General features: G+C 37.6%; 1 protein-coding gene and 1 pseudogene across 2 annotated transcripts in view; both read right to left on the minus strand.

Moving 5' to 3' along the window:
• Birc6 (baculoviral IAP repeat containing 6) overlaps positions 1-17910 on the minus strand; it is a 182177-nt gene that overhangs the window by 44592 nt on the left and 119675 nt on the right. For both annotated transcript variants that reach the window (XM_051168400.1, XM_051168481.1), the window contains exons 51-60: positions 17571-17827; positions 17237-17345; positions 16720-16941; positions 14920-15700; positions 11657-11800; positions 10841-10970; positions 8652-8783; positions 7416-7583; positions 6207-6380; positions 1487-1683 (exon numbers count right to left, since the gene is read on the minus strand). In XM_051168400.1, the coding sequence (XP_051024357.1) occupies positions 1487-1683; positions 6207-6380; positions 7416-7583; positions 8652-8783; positions 10841-10970; positions 11657-11800; positions 14920-15700; positions 16720-16941; positions 17237-17345; positions 17571-17827 (2314 nt within the window). The remainder of the gene's footprint in view (positions 1-1486; positions 1684-6206; positions 6381-7415; positions 7584-8651; positions 8784-10840; positions 10971-11656; positions 11801-14919; positions 15701-16719; positions 16942-17236; positions 17346-17570; positions 17828-17910) is intronic.
• LOC127197003 (uncharacterized) lies at positions 9504-9602 on the minus strand (annotated as a pseudogene).

Here is a 17910-nt window from a genome sequence, read left to right on the forward strand (position 1 = left end):
TGCTGTACGTATGGAAACCCTTCGAGGCCCGAAGAATATGTCATGTCCCTAGGAGCTAGAGGCAGAGACAGTTTATGAGCCACCTCATACTGAAGTACTCAACTTCTCTAAAGAGCAGTAAGACCTTATGATGACTGAACAATCTCTCCAACCTCCACATTAGCATTTTAAAAAGTTCACCAAGAAACTTCTCTATGCAACAGATGCAGACCATTACAGAAAACAGTCTATCAAAATGCAGAGTGTGAATCCCAATCCCAATGGATACATCTAGAAAACACTCTCAGACCTAAGGCACAGGAAATACTGTGGAAGAATGGGAAGAAAGACTGTTAAAGCCAGAGGAACAGGCGAGGGTACATGAGGCATCAGCCCTACACAAATAACCAAGGGCAACTAAGGAATACTAAGAGTAGGAGAAATAGTCTTCCCCAGGGAAAAGCACACCAAATGATCATCCAACACTAAATGGTCAGCCCTAAAAACAGGCAACAAGGAACATTCTATAGACAAAGCAAATTATATTTATATATTTAGGAATATATACATATATTCACATATGTATGTAATAACAGTGAATGAAAAAAGGCCATGAGAGCAAGAAGGGGTACATGAGAGGGCTTGGAGGAAGAAAAAGGAAAAGGGAAATGATGTAATACATTATAATCTCAAAAAAGTATAAGTTAAAAAAACAAAACAATAGAAACTTCACTTCCTTGAAACCATAGCTACCGGTGTTTCCCCCTAATTCTTGTCATTCTTTCAATATTGTCTAGTGCTTAAATTTTAGGAAAATATCCTTTCTTCCTACCAACTCATGTAGTATCACTTTGCATTCTAATTTTATTCTACTATAGACTATTTATTTTGATAACAATGCAATCAGATTTGATAATGAGATCCCCTTAAAGCAGTCTTCTGCATCCTTTTAACATTGTTTGCATCACTCTTTGAGAATTTCCCACCATTTTCTAGTACAACATGACATTTTAAGCTTTTCAGTACATTTCTTGGTCATGACTCTGAATTTCACGAAGCCAAAATTTCTTATAGTGGAGATACAATTACTGTTAGGGAGAGTCCTCATTCCAGGCATAATCTACAAATAAACCTAAGAAACTCATGTATACATATGTATGTATATGTAAGTTTCCATATTGACAAAACATCTATTCTTAGCCCTTTAAGACATCATAGCTATAAGAAAAAAAACTATTATAAGTTGACTACAGAGATAAGACAGTGCAATACAACATACATTTTAGATATAGACCCTAGAATTATTTCTCAACCTTCCTAATGCTTAATGAGGTTCTTTATTCCCAGATGATCCTCATACATTCTAAATTCTATATAAGCCAATCTGTGACATATCTAGTAATCAAAGATCATAAGGCCAAGAATATTCCTTTGGTTAATGCAACCATCTTAAAGAGCAGAGACTTTAAGTATGGCATGATAAACCATGGTAAGGGGCTTAGCTTACCTGCTGAATCACTTCTGGATAGAGCATGGGCAGTCTCTCTGCAATAAGAGCCAGTCCACCCATTCCTGCAAAAACTTGTAATGGCGACTGAATGGGACAGGTTTCCAGCAAAGATTCATCCAACACTCCATCCATGCACTCATCACTCGGAGTAAGAGCCTCATCTTCTGGACAGCTGCCAATTAAGTCTCCATGCTCTATATAATAAATTACACAAAAACTCAGCATGTAAAAAATAGCCTATATACGTGCACAATATGCTTTCATGTATAAAAACATGTATAAAAAGAAGGAGCAGGAGTAGTGAGGTGCTCAGTGGGTAAAGAAGTACTTGCTGTGTAAGCCTAACCTAAGTTTAACCCCAGGAATTCACAGTGGAAGGAGACTTGGCCCTAAAAAGTTGTCCTGATTGCCACATGAATGTTGTGGTACACACACAAATTAATTTTTGAAGGAAAATAACAACAAAAAAGTACAAATGCCATAAGTATTTAGGTTTTACTGCATTAAAGAACTAAAGAACCTGTGTATCAAAGTCATTAAACTCGATGACTTTAAATGGCTTCTGATACTGCCTTCCTCAAAGCATGGCTCACAGATCAACAAACAGCCTGAGCATTCCCTGGGGAGCATGTCATTTAGAGCAAGGTCCTCTAAATGAAAACAGACCTACATTTTACCTTGGTTTTGTGGGTGATTCTTAAGTACACTGAAACTAAAGAATACTTTCCTTTAGCTCTAAGTTCTAAGAACCATAGTTCTAAGATGTACTGTTTTATAAAAGACCTCCAAAAAGATTCCTAGCACAAATGCATGTAAGTTATACCCAATCCAACTAGGAAAAGTAAATGATGACAATAACTTCTCTTACTAAAAACTGAAAATTATACAATGTTAATTTACCTTTAAATTTTTTATGAGGTAAACAAACAAACAAAAAGGCCAGTACGTTCATCAAATAAGCTAGTACGTTCAATACCGAGAGTTTGTAAAAGTAAGAAAGGATAGTTGTGGAAGCTTAGGTGTCTTTAAAAACTCGTTATATTATATAAACATTTTTTTTAATGAATAGGCTTTATTTGATCCTAGATTTTTTTAAAAAAGATTTATATATTATGTATACAGTGCTATGCCTGCGTGTAACCTGCATACCAGATCTCATTATAGATGGTTGTAAGCCACTGTGTGGGTGCTGGGAATTGAAATCAGAACTTCTGGAAGAACACTGTTCTTAACCTCTGAGCCATTTCTCCAGCCCACGTGTTTTTGTTTTAATCTGAGGTGTGGGATATGGGGCTAATTCATATTGTTCAGGCAGCAAACTATTTGCCTCATGTGGTCTTTGCTAGCTGCAGATAGTTTAATTCTGAGGACTCTGGAAAGAGAATAAATGCCAGAGCAAAGAGAGAGAGACAGGGGTCCCAGAGAAAGAGTGCTGGTCTCCCTGCCTGCTGCTCTTAGTTACCACTGATGCAGTTTGACAGAAGAAGTTGGATATCCTGAAAAGAAGATTGGACTTGCTGCAAGGAAGCCAATGACCCTAACCAGCAGGAAGTAGCTAACGATTGCATAAGCCCCCTCTCCCTCCTAATCTTCTTTTCCTCCTACCCAGTGTTAGGGTATTAGAAGGGATTAGGGTGGAGAAGGGAGAATGAGATACTAGAACGCAAATACAATAAAATACATTTTAAAAAAGGCACAATAAAGAACAAAAGAAAGAAAGGGGAGGGAGGGACAGATGGAGGGAAAGAGAAGGCTTGAGGTGATTCAGGGATTAAGGGTACTTGCTGCTCTTGAGGAGGACCTGAGTCCCATTCCCAGAACACTCATGATAGGCTACTGCCACCTGTAGCTGTACTAGGCACACACATGGTACATATACATAGGTAGGCAAAACAATTATACATATAAAATTTTAAAAAATAAAAGTTAAAGAAAATTTATGCAACACAATAAAGACTGTTACAAATAATCCTGCTGAAAATTTGATGAAAGAAAATATACTAAGATCTACTAAAGAATACAAATAGCCCATAACTAAAAACTAAACTTTAATCATGAGAAAAATACAAAGTTTAGTGTGTTCAAATGTTCACACCATGAAATAAATTACTTATCCAGCATGTAGGTGGTAAAAAAAAAAAAATAGAATAAGCACACTCAATAAGCTAGTATATATTTTTCCCATCTCATCTATAAAGAAGTAACATATTTAAAGCATATACATATAAAGATATTTAATAGACTATGCAAGTAAAACAGGATAAAACGCATGATACTCTTTAGGTATGGAGGAAAATCTATGAGCTTTGAAAGCAGTTCAACACAAATGATCTGTAAATTACAAATCGAGATTATAACTTGATTATAATAATTCTTTTAAAATTGTCATAAAGGAAATATCTACCAATCTAAAGTGATAATCTAAGATGAACAAACAGTTTCCAAATAAAATGCTTGATTTTCAATATTTACAAATAAGTCAAAGAAAGTACCATTAAGTTGATATTTGAAAATAACTGGTCAATTTTAAATTGAGTCATTATCTTCATAACAGCAAAAATACCACCTTTGACCAAACAGACTAGTAAGCTGTTTGCTCTGTAAGGGTACGTATGTGATGGGGAAGAGGGGTAGCATGCAAACGATTATTAGGAGAGGTCAGCCTAGGTTGCCATTCTTAAATGCCATTCATTGACCTTACTTTTTTTGAGGATAGGATTTCTCTTTAAAACTTGGAGATCTGTAAATGCATAAAGAGGCTTTGTGTTGGCCACAGATTCTCTTTGGCTTATTAATAGAGGCCATTCTTAGTACAGCATGAAGGAAGATTTGCAGACACTTGACATCGGCTCATACAATGAGCAGAGAACTAGCCTTAATTGTTCTGTGCATCCGGACACCTTATACAATTATAATGTTAGAACTATATAATGCTTGTAAGAAATTATGTTTTCAGGAAAAAAGAACCGGACACTGATGCTGGATCAGACCTGACAGGACTCATTCCTCTCAGCATGCTGGACACTGACATCCTGCATCCTCCTTGCTCTAGCCCCAGATGCCTCTGTTGCTGTTACCCATCAGATTTGGACAGCAGTGTAGAAAGCTTCTGATCCAGTTTGGACCACAAATGCAATCCTGGCTTGCTTAACCATTTTCCTCAATTTCTGGGGCCCCTTCTAAGGTATTATTAGCTCCAATTCAGCCTGAAGAAACCTTAAGAGAACAACATCCCATTCCCTCTAAGGGGGGGGGGGGGGTCAGGTAGGTTTCTGTTTGCTCACTTGGTCTACAAATGCTTATTTTCATTGGGAGGTGGTTATAGTTACTATTGGTCTTATACAGAGAAAAAACAAAGCTGAGCTCAGGGATGTCTATCTTTTCCTTTAGCTTTCATCCCTAGGTAAGGAGATAGGAGCTGAAAAGAAGGAAAGGGAGATATAGAAATATAGAGGGAGGCTAGAACAAAAGCTAGATGATTGAACCTACTCCTGAACTCAAGGCCTTAATTGTTACTCATAGTGAAGGTTATGTGTACGTCATTGATATAGAATTTAGTATATTGATATAAAACATGGGCATGTCCAATACTTGTCAGGTTCTAGCACAAGAATATATATCCTAGGTCTAACAGATAGATATGACTCTACAGATATATGAGGTAAAATAGTTAATAAGGTCTTCAAAAGCCTCAGAGAATATGACACACAGAGAAACGCAAAATATGCCATTTAAAGATGTTTTTATTATCCTAATGTTTCTTTGATAACAAGGCAAGTTAACTCCTGGCAACACCCAGCCAACCTCAAAGAAGATGATGAGAACCTCCTGATGGAGACGGCTTCAAATGTGACAAACCAGCCACTGGGCAAAATGTTCTCATTCCTGTCACAGAGAGAATTCTGCCTAAAAATAGGCAGCTTAGACACAGGCAGAGTCGATGGCCGAACTCTGCCAAGACAGGGTAAGCAAGTCCTCAATACTTCCTGCCGTGCGAACAAGTCTGGCAAAGACATTGGGCCAGAAGGCTAAAGATGAGGCTCCAACATTATAGTCTTGGGTGACTGTTCAGGCAGTAAACTGTCTCAGTCTATTTGTTCATTTTGGAAGCTACTAGCCTGCACTGCTGGTTCACTCAGGAATTTAAGTTTTATTCCTTCTCAACTCTCTGAGGGGTGCTGAAGACCTGATAGTTTAGTTTTACAATCAAATTTAGTTGGTTAGGGAATACGATCTTTTTAGATCAAGATAAAGGATTTAAGTTAATCGAGATGAGATGTGATAGATATTGAATTTCATTCAGAAATATAGACCCAACCAGACAGGAAAGATGTTTACTTCAAGTTTGATAAATACAATTAGCCAAAAGACTATGAATGTAACATTAGAGAACTCATGATTGTCACATGGTTCTTTCTGCTGTGTGTAGTTGGTTTTGTGCATGTATAAGAAGATAAATGTGTATGAAAGAACAAACAAACAAACAAACACCTGGAGCTCAACCAAGTACAGTAGGTGAGCTGGCTAGTGGACGTTAGGGCCGGTCCTGTCTCCCCCTCTCAGCACCAGGAGGATTACAAGCAGGAGCCATCACATTCAGCTTTATTATGTGAATGAAGATCAGACTTGGATCTCACTGCTTGGACAGCGGGTACTACTGACTGAGCCATCTTATCACCACTAGACTGCAAATTTTAAAGGAGTGTCATGTACATACCTTTTTCAGGGTGTAGTCTTTTAAAAGAATCTGTTTTTGATAAACTTGGATCTGTAATGACTTTTGATCCCAATTTAACAGTAAGATCTATTGAACGGTAACCTTGAGGAAGTTTTCGGTCATAGAGGAGAGTTAAAAGCTGGGCAAGTGTCATTTCTGCTGGCAATGGCTGACCTAAAAAATGACATAAATAAGTTAAAATAAAGTTGAAGAGGGAAACGTTTTTACTTGACATGATTTTCTTAATTAAGATATTATTTTTAATAAACTAGAGACAGACAAAAGTTTGATAAATATACCTAATTATCAAAACAGTTTAAAATTATCCATGGGAAAGACTATAAAGTCAAATTGTTTCCAACATACTATAGAGAATACCCAGGGGAAGGTCAAACAAATGAAATAGCAGATATTCTAAAATATAACATTTGCAAATATTTTCGAAAGGGGCTTAGGTAACAAATTTTCTACAATATGGGGCCCACGTGACTGCAATTACTACCTCCAGCTAAGGATAATACATGACAAACGTATTATAATAAAATTTTATTCACAAAGGGACACACTAAGTAACAAACCAGTCATAGTTTCTTGACCTTTGCTATAAACTGAGGATATGAAGTTAAGAAAGGCTATTATTCAGCATTAGTTAGCAATAAAGACTAAGACAGAGGACAAAAATAAATATTACATTATCAGATGAAAAGCACTAGAATATGCTACTTGCCAATGCTCTATCTCGAAACCCTAAAGTAGAACTATACCTATAAAACTTACCTGATGCGACGTCTTCATCTTATCGTCTACGCACACAGCACAGGTAGAGAAAATATAAAAGCAGGAAAAAAAGAGCTAGGCACGGCGGCACGCACGTGCAACCCCCGGCACTCAGAAGGCAGAGGCAGCAGGATCTCTGTTTTAGGTCAGCCTGGTCTACAAAGGGAATCCAGAACAGCCAAGGCTACACAGAGAAATCCTGTCTCAAACAAACAAAAAGTAGGGAGAAAAAAAAACCCAAAAAACAAAAAAACTATGACATTAGAACAGACATTTTAAATGTCTTTGTGCACTTAATTCTACCTAAAAGGAACTATGTGGAAAAATTCTTAGTACCTCATTTATTTCATGAAAAACAACAGATTAAACACATGATTTATGCAGTTTTAAGTCTCAGAATTTGCCCTGATGCTTACTCAATGTGAATGTTACCTGCCAAGAGTCTGTGATACAGATGAAACACTGGGACAGTGATGATTTTGTTTGCAGTGTCTGCACTTGAGGAAGTACTTCCTATTTTATCAGGAACTGCTCTTCCCCTCCTGGACGGTGGACGCGGTGGTGTAGCTGACACAGCACGTTTAGACTGCGATTTCAGCCCTTAAAGATAATAATTGGTTAGGCTTTTTATCTTTTGTAGTTAAGATACCAAAGTAAAAGTTTCTAAAACAGTCAGGTGGATCTCTGAGTTTAAGGCCACCCTGGTCTACAGAGTGAGTTCCAGGACAGACAGGGCTATACAAAAAAAACCCTGTCTCAAACTCCTCCCCCCTTAAAAAAAAAAAAGCTTCTAAAACGTTTTAATAAAATAGGGATTCCAGAGCCGGGCATGGTGGTGCATGTCTTTAATCCCAGCACTCAGGAGGCAGAGGCAGGTGGATCACTTTGAGTTTGAGGCCAGCCTGGTCTACAAACGGAGTCCAGGACAGCCAAGGCTATACAAAGAAACCCTGTCTCAAAAAAAAAACAAAACAAAAGTAGTTTGGAAAATAGGTTTAAGAAACTTCATATATGATATGACAAAGAGGGACAATATGCCAATATCCTGATTAAAAAGCATTCTAAGTTCACAATTCTCTCTCATTCTCTGTTCACTTTTTTCTTTTTCTTTTCTTTTCTTTTTTTGTAGAGTCTTTTCATTTGAACTAAAAGCATCTCAATTCTGGGAAAGATATAATCCTACCAAAAAAGAAAAAACAGTCACCCTTGATAATATTTTTCTTTTTCAAAGCCAATACTAGGAACTTATTTTTTTTTAACATTTAAATCTTTAAATAGTTTACATAATGAAAACCAGGAAACTCTTTCTACTTTTGCTTTAATATGTGCTTAAAGAGAGATGTTAAACAAAAACTTTAATGATGGACTTTTCAGGTACAATTCACATTGTGGTAAGGTTACTTTATCAAATTAAAGTTCAACATATATTCTATTCATACATGCTCAGTTCCTGATGGAGTATAGTAAGCAACATCTGGGCAATAACAGATTAAGTGATTCTACAGACGAAGACTTCTGGACAAGATTTGAAAAAACAGCATTAAAATGTAAGTGCAATTTCCCATGAGCACATTTGTTTTATTATGTTTTCTGTAAATACAAGGTGCTATATATATATATATATTGAAACCCAAGAAAAATAAAGATGACAGAAAGTAGAAAACATACCAGAAGCAACAACAACACTGTAGTTATCCTGAAATCCATTTTCCGCCTTGACCTTTTCTTTCTCTTCATGGTTCTTCTTCTCTTTATCATCTTTTTGCTCACTAATTAGTTTAGCTGTAATACTTGGTGTATCTGTAAGAAAATACTGTCTAAAATACAGTGTTTTTCTACATCATCCAGAAGGAAAACAACAGCATTTGTTAGTATTGTTTCACTAGATAAGCTGCCGTTTCTTTTTTTTTTTTTTTTTTTTTTTTTTTTTTTTTTTTTTGTTTTTTCGAGACAGGGTTTCTCTGTGTAGCCTTGGCCATCCTGGACTCACTTTGTAGACCAGGCTGGCCTCGAACTCACAGCAATCCTCCTGCCTCTGCCTCCCGAGTGCTGGGATTAAAGGCGTGCGCCACCACGCCCGGCTCTAAGCTGCTGTTTCTAAATTAAAAAACAAAAACCAAGGAACAAACTAGTTTTGGGGAGTTTTGTTTTTTTCTGAGACAGGTTCTCTCTGTGTAGCCCTGGCTGTCCTGGACTTGCTTTGTAGACCAGGCTGGCCTCAAACTCACAGCAAGTCCGCCTGCCTCTGCCTTCTGAGTGCTGGGATTAAAGTCATGTGCCACCATGCCCAGCCTATCTTTTCTTGCTATGACACAGCTCATTCTGATACTGAAACTAATTCCCAGGCTCTAGTAATCCTCCTGCCTCAGCTTCCAGAAACTTGTTTTACAGGTATGAGCCATCGTAACTGGCTTGGAAGAAAATCCTTTTACTTTATTTTCTAAGAGTGATCAGTTTCACCTATATAGTTTGACTTACTACCCTCAAATGCTAACAACTTCCAAAATTTTTTCATTTTGTTTAGACATGGAACACTTCATGTAGTTTAGTGTCATCCTTGTGCAAGGGCTAATCTCTGAATCATTCTAATTCTAGTATATGTGCTACTGAAGTAAGCATCTTCCCAGTTTTTTCAAGCTGTCTTTAATTGTGAGCTATGGATTTTCATGTGATTAATGGACAACTCCCACCTTTTCTTTCACTAGTTCCCTGGAAAACATTCATCTTCCTCTTAAGAATACAGATAGGCACATACCATTTTTTTTTTTAATGCCATAACACATATACACATTGCCAGCTTACTTTTAAATCTAACACATACATAATTATAAGTGGTTTTAGGGACTTCTCACAAGCACATCTCTAGAAATTACAGCTCTTATTCATCAAAAAAAATTTTGTTTTATCCGCTCAACAACTAGAACCTCTCAGAGGCAATAAACTCTCTCTAATAGCAGTTTTTTCCAGTCAGGCCTAGAAGTACATGTCTTTAGTCCAAGAACTCAAGAGGCAAAAGCAGGCAGATCTCTGTGAATTCAAAGTTAGCCTGGTCTACAAAGTGAGTTCCAAAACAGACAGGGCTCTTTTAAACATAGAAACCCCATCTTAAAAAACAAAACAACAAAAAAGTAGCTTTTTACTTGATACATTGTTAAATTTTTACAAGCACCTACAGGAGAATGTTCACTCTGCTTGCTTTGCTAAAAATTATGAACAATGATGTAACTGAGTAATCTTACTTTCACTTTTGACCATGTGTTGATTTTTACCTCTAGATTCAGAAAACACTTATTAATTTGAAACCTGCCACCCATATACTAATGCAACTACAGATGGTTACGTGTAGGGAAAAATTTAAAGGTTTTCAGTGGACTGTTTTCATTTTCAACTCTTGTCCTGTCATCACAAAACATCACTGACATCATAGCTAAGGCTAAGACTATTACTGACTAAAGGTAATAATCATTACTGCTTACTTAATCAGTATTATAGTCTCTCTTCAAGTTATAAAGATTAATTTAGAGTTTTCTGGAAATAGCTTCTGAGTGGGTGGAAAGAATAAAAATAAAGTTATAAGGGACTGGAGAGATGGCCCAGTGGCCAAGAGTACTTGCTGCTTTTATAGAGGACCCAAGTTCAGTCCTCAAGATCCAAATAGTGTCTTAGAACTGATTCTAACTCCAGTCCCATAGGATGACACATACTCTTTTCGACTCTGCAGGCACTGCATACATGTGTACCAGATATACGTATGTAGGCAAACCAACCATACATATAAGATAAAAATAAATCTTTTTTCATTAGCTCAAATGCATGAAACAGGATTAAGGAAAAACTAAAACTTAAATCTAACTTACCTGAAACTCTATCAAGAACATCTGATAATGTTGTTGAGACTGGCAAATGAAGAGTTCGAAACTTATGGCCTGCTCCATACATTGGGTGTTGGATGATGTGGCTAGTTGCATTAATTCTCCCTTTGTACAGCTGGGGAAAAATTTATTAAGAAGTGAGTGTTTTAGGATTTATACTATCACTATCAGGAATCAACATGAAAGCTATAGAAGAATTAAAAAGCATAAAGAGTGATGTGTATATTTTATATATCTGTGGCATGTTTTGCATAGGAATTGTTCATCATCTTTTTAGATTGGCAGTAAGTACAGTGTATCAAATATTCTGTGTGTCTGCAAAACAAAACAAATTATTCAAAAGACAGTATAGTTGTTACTCTAATAAAGGGGATATGTAAATTTATCCTAAATGACACTTATGTCTCATCATTGAATATAAGCTGTTCTCTTTTAGTCTGCTACATTACTAAAGAGAAGATGAGGCTGGAGACACAGCTCCAAAGTTAAGAGCACTTACAGAGGATCTTGGTTTGCTTCCTGGCAACTACGTGGCAGTTCACAATACCTCTAACTCCCTCATCTCTTTGGACACTAGGCACACATATAGTACCCAGACACATATTTAAGTAAGACATTCATACACATAAAGTAAAAGTAAACTTGAAAAGAGAGAGACAGACAGACAGACAGACAGACAGACAGACAGACAGACAGACATAGAGACAGAGAAAAAAGAGACAGAGCGCAGAACTCACTGCAAGTTCCCCTGAAAAGTATGCAAGTTATAAAGACAAGGAGGCAACCATTCAGATTACTCACTGGACAAGGCGACTGAAGAAACATTGTCACCTTCTCATCCTCCAGCATCAACTGTAGAAACAGTCTTCGTACAAACCCTGAAATATTTCCAGATGTTGGAAGGCTACCCCTTTGAGGAGCTGTCTGAAACAGTTCACAGAGAACCTACAAAGGCAACAAATTCCAGAAGTAGAAGATTTGCAGGTTACTGTTTCAAAAAATAAATAAGAAGTTAAGTGTAAAAGTAACTCTTATTTTCCTGGTTCAATTGTTGTCTGGGAGGCTAACTATCTCTTTCTTCTAGCACAGGCCCACTCCTGGAAGCTTCTAGCCACCGTATAATCTAATCTAAGCCTAGAGGAGTGAGAAGCTTTCAAATGAAAGTCAAGACTCAAGGAAGACATGAAGAAAGACAGCAATGCAGGTGGTGCAGAACGCAGATCCCCCTGCATGGAGACAGCTCAACAAACCCGCTGAAGAGGGACAAATAGTACATCAGATTGGCAGACTGGAAGCTATTTTTATAAAACTGTGTTTGTTTCTCTTTACCCGGCTATCATACAGATAATTGAGACTCTTTATAACAAAAGACATTGATACATGTAGAGGTCCAAGGAACATCAGAGGGAAGGAGCTGGAGCCAAGGAAAGCTACAAAATGCACATATCACTGGGATGTTTTAATGGGATTCATGCAAAATAGCATAGGGGTTAAGAACAGACTTAAATTGCTCAGACTGTGTTGCCTTTTATTAAAAAGAGTGTCGATGTCCTCTTCTGGCCTGCAACTGTGCATGTAGGCAGAGAATGTATACATAATAATAAATAAATCATTAAAAAAAAGAGTCTCAATTATTTGTGTGATAGCTGGGTTAAGAGAGAAACTAAGAGAAATAAACAGTTTTATAAAAATTACTTCAATACAGACTGGAAAACTTTGGTGCTGAAATGCACTGTTGCTGAAGAACAGATAATCAAATTATCAGACTGCAATTATGGAGGATCATCACATCAATGGCTGATCTGCAGAAGGACATTTGGGCTGTTAAGATTATGGGATTGTTAATTTTTCTATTGTAAAATTTAATCTGTGTACAATTTTTAACTTAAACAGAAAGAGGGAAGTTGTAGAAGAATGTTAATTCAGAACATGGTGTTCTGGCAAGAGATCATATCCAAAGATCTTCTAGGTCTGTGTGATCCAGCTGGAATACAAACATGCCTTTAATTCAGGAGACAGAAGCAAACAGATCTGAGTTCAAGGCCAGCCTAGTATAGAGCAAATATCAGGTAAAGAAAATCTTAGACCCAGCTGTGGTGATACATGCCTTTCATCCCAAAGGAAGGTAAAGTTAGTTTGTAGAAGGAAACACCCATGTTTGAAAGTAATGTCTAAATTGAGTGGCAGAAAAGGTAATGAATCAGAGATTTGTCAAGACAGGATATGCCCAAATCTCACAAGAGTGGAAAGAGAAGCTGCATAAAGGGCAGTTTTTCAGAGAGAGGAGGCAGTTTCACCAGGACAGTAATAGAGAGATAGATGGGTTACAGAGAAAGAACTCAAGTGAAGAAAGAACAAGCCAGAAGATTAGAGCAGATTGCTAAGTTAGTCTGATGCCAAGCAGCAATTCTGAGCCAAGAGAGAAGCCAGACCGAATAAGTCAGCTGGAAGAAGAGTTTGAGCCAGAACAGGTAAGTTGAACTAGTAAGCCCAGAGCTCACTAAGAACAAATAATGATGAGCTTATTAAGCAGTAAGTCTCAGAGGCTGAAAACATAGGCCTAGGTTAGACTGTAAGGAGGCTAGAAGCTGCCAGGACTAGGCCTAGGATACCAGATAGAAAAAGTAATCCTCTGAGACAACAATGGAAACAGGCAATAAGAATGTGGATTAACAAATGTATTTTAATGCACCAAGTCTGCAAATAAGTACTTAAGTCTTGAAATATGGGAATAGAGAAGCAAGTAATTAAAAATTTAAGAAACTTTAATCTTAGCACTTAGGAGGAGGAAAGTAAGTCTCTTAAACCTAAGGCCTTTTGTCAGGTTTGGTGCCCATGCCTTAATACCAGCATTAAGATGCAGGTAAGAATTTGTAAGTTTGAGGCCATCCTGGACTACAAAATAGGAAATCAGTGTGGGGTAGCTTTGCATTAAAAACAAGTCTTAATTAGAAATAGATGATAATGAGGCCAGAAGTCAAAGAAACAGAGCAACTCAATATACTAAAAGCACAGATCTAACTTTTTTGGTTGTTTGTTTGATTTTTATCCCCCCTCTGTGTGTAGCCCTGGCTGTCCTGAAACTCACTTTGTAGACCAGGCTGCCCTCGAACTCACAACGATCTGCCTGCCTCTGCCTCCTGAGTGCTGGGATTACAGGAGTGTGCCACCTTGACTGGATGCACAGATTTAACTTTTAAATATTGATAATTATGCCCTTAGTTCAGGATTATGATTCAAACATTCTCTTTTAGCTAGACATATCAAGCAGAGAGTTATTTTTCTAATAACTGCTATGTACCTTGCTTTTCCACTCAATAAAGTCATTCTATTATTTATAAAACTTTGGATTTCCCTCCTGTATTAATAGAATGACAGGAATAAGGAATTCCCATTTACAAGGAGAAAAAGAAGCTTTTTCCTGTTCATCACAGTCCCCTTTCTCAGAGAGGATTTACGCTAAGGTGTTTATACACAATGATGTCTGTATTCAAAAGTCCTTGATACAGATATTACTAGCCCTGATTTATATACTAAGCAAGTTGCCCACACTCACAAAAGCCACAAATCTGCAGAACTCAGCAACAATCCAAACTAAACCACCTGCAAATAGCCTTATTCTAAACAATTCTAGCTTGTAAATTTTTTGACCATGCAGACTAACTACAACAAACTGTCCATAATGTACAGAGCCTCTTTCCCAAAACCTACTTTTAATGCATGTGTGATGAGAGGCAAACCAACACTTAAAGCAGTCTGGTAAAACCTAACAGTCAATCCAGTTCCAGAGCAAAAATACATTCTTTAAGCTTGTTCTGTAATTGGGAGGGCTTTGGAAGAGTGTCAGATTGTAGCTAGAATGCTCATGAATTTCCAGTCTCTCTACCGTGTATTTCAAGGAGATGGAAAAGACACTGACACCTCAATGGTGGCTTAGATTCCGATACATGTATGTACTTCATCCTAAGCTTTTTTTATCACATGGCCATCACCGAATTCCAAAAACGCAGTGCTTACTCCTATTCCTAAGACCCACAAACTCTAAGATGGGCTTTGTCTCTTACCTGTGCCATCAGCTTTTGGTTATTAGGGTGACATGAAATACACTGCAGAAAGAAGGCAACAGTGGCATTCTCAATGGCTGTCCGCTGCTGAGTAGTCAGTCCTGTTGTAGCAGCTGAAGAATGAGAAGCTGATCTTGTGCTACTCTGCTGTGCCCCTAAATTATGTCCTCCAGCAGTGGACCCAGAGTGACACAATAAAAACAGAAGTGCTGTCCACAATGGATTGACTTCAGAACCACCAAGCCAATCTTTCATAATATGGCTATTGCCAACTTCGGTCAAAAACCTAAGAATGGGAGCAACTAGGTCTGCTGTGATGGGCATCTTATTACAATGCTGTGGAACATGATGACGCCTGAGTTTGTCCTGGGAATTATCTATTGACTGAGCAATGCTTTCTGAGTAGGAAATGTGGCTAAAACAAAAACTAGCCAGACTCCTCACAAGAAGGGAGGGCAGCCCTGAGTCTAGCAACTGTTTAATAGCTTCTGGGGACTGGGAAGAGGAAGCAAGAGTTGCCAGGTGGGATTCAGTTAGTGAAAGAGGTGCCTGTGCATTTTTGGAGTCATCTGTCAATGAGGAACTAAGATCTTGCTTCTTGCTATCATCAGTCATGGACAGTCTGTGATGACACTGCATTGGAGGAGGGGTAATTCCCATCCAGCCCATAAGCAAGGAAAAGTAATTTGGGTGTATATGGCACATGGAGCAAAGTAGACTGTCAACAGCTTTCTTCAAAACCATGTTGCATGGAAGTGACATGGACCAATTAAAAAGTAGCCTAGAGAAAAAAAAAAAAAAGATAGCACATGATGTTTTGTTTTGCTTTCAGGAAAAGTTTCATTGTTTGAAATACTTCTACTGTCTATTAAATATAATGACAAAAACATAAGAGCATACTTGACATTTCAAATTTTTCTCCCATTCCACTCTTTTTCTTTTTGAGATAGGGTCTGTTTATCCTTGACTGTCCTAGAACTCACTAAGTAAACCAACTTCCTCTATCTCCCAGAGCTAAATTAACCATTCCTGCCAGTCTCAAACTTTCTAATTATACTTTCCTTCCACTGAAGAAAAGTTTAGCTGATTGATTTGCAAGCGAAAATAACATAAAGCACTCTAGATAACAAACACAGCCATTTTTGGCTTGAAGAAAAGCTGGCAATGTTGCTAATCCATCCTAAAACAAGAAAGGTTGGGAGTCCAGCTCAGTAACACAGCATATCAATCTCCAGCATGGAGGAAATGATAACTGTCATCATGTCGTTTCAAAAGTACTACTTTTGTATTGATTCATTTCAAACCACTTCTACTATCAAAAAATCATTGCTATTTGTTGGAACATATTCCAAGAATTGAGTTATATGAGAATCCTGAGTTCTTGTGAGAAAACTCCAAGAAAACAAGAGCTTTGTGTCCTTGTTTCTTCAATAACAGGATTGCTCTTGCAATGTGTTTCTTCGCACTCCCAGATGTAGTGGAGAGTAAGTAGTTAGTTTACTTCAGCTGCTGTTACTCATGTGCCTCTATGGAACAGCATGTGGCTTGTACTTGTGATTGTATATTTTACTCAGGTAACTCTTCATAGCCCTCAGAGCATAAATTGCATAATGTTATGAATAAAACTAGCTATTACAAGAGACTTTAGTCCACCACATTTTCAGACTCAATTCTCCCAGGTCCCACTACCTTTAAAGCAGCAAACATCTATTGAAACAGACAAAACACTCTACCTAAGAAGTGAAAACCTACAGCAAGCTAGCACCCAAAGGAAGAAGGCAGTATTGTACTCATACTTACTCAAACAGGTCTCGGTCCAGCAGTGCAGGCAAATCGTACTCGACAAGCAATTCATAGCTGTGCCACAGAATCGCTGCTACACAGTGCAAATGGGAGGGGGACGGCATGAGAAGACCATACTCAACGGCTGACGAGCTCGCACACATATAGTTCATTCTGCCACTTCTCTTTAAAGCAGCCATTTTTGCAGAGTCACTGACCCACTTTAGCAAGGCCTGAATTCTTAAAAGAAAAGAAAATCCAGTAATGCCACACCTGCAACTTGATATAAATACTGTCTTTACATGTGAATTATTCCTAGAAACACAATATTGACTACAAATTCTATTTTAGCCTAAAAGTATTCAAAATATGTCTAAACATATAAAATGTACATTTAGGCTCACTGTGTAAAGCATATAAACAGATGTGGATATATATTTGTTTTAACTTTTGTGAAGCTTTCCAAAGGGAAAGTATTAAGTCCAATTCACTATACCATATTTGTGAGTCAATAAAAAACAGTACCAACATATACCTGTCCTTAGTTCCAGGATCCTGAGTTGTACCAAGCTGGTAAAGAATATCTATTGTAGAATCAGAAGAAAGGCCATTCAGTCTTCCAAAAAGTAAAGGGCTATTCAAATCTTAGCCAAGGAAAGAAAGAAAAGGGTTGTTAAATTAGAAAATCTAAAATGGAAAGATATGCCTTTTAAGATTATTCATTAAATGACAGCTGTAAACTACGAAAAAAGTTTAAAAGTAACAAAGCTTTAAGAGAAATCCATTTAAGAAAGTTAATTACAGAAATAAAGTTCAAGTATGATTAATGTGTAGACACGTAGACTTGTAAGGGCAGAGTCAATAGTCACCTGTAGGATCACTACCTGACGCTGCACAATTTCTCAGGAGAATGTCGATAAGCTTCAGGCCAATTCTGGTGGATTGTAGTCCAATCTTTACAAGCACAACCTCAATGTTGGGGGAATGCATCCCACAGTATGGCGACATCAGTAAGGCAGCACAAGTCTGTAGCAGATTGGCAGTAGGGGCAGCTGCACTGGCCATCATCCCTTCTAGATCACTTATATGTGTAAGGCAATGATGTAATAACCGTAACCATCCAATGCTGAAGTACAGAAAGTACATGCATGGTAAAAGCTCAAATTATGGCAGGAATAAAACAGAATGATGCATCTTAAAAGGTACTGG

This window comes from Acomys russatus, chromosome 1, assembly GCF_903995435.1.
Source record: "Acomys russatus chromosome 1, mAcoRus1.1, whole genome shotgun sequence".
In the NCBI taxonomy this organism is placed as follows: domain Eukaryota; kingdom Metazoa; phylum Chordata; class Mammalia; order Rodentia; family Muridae; genus Acomys; species Acomys russatus.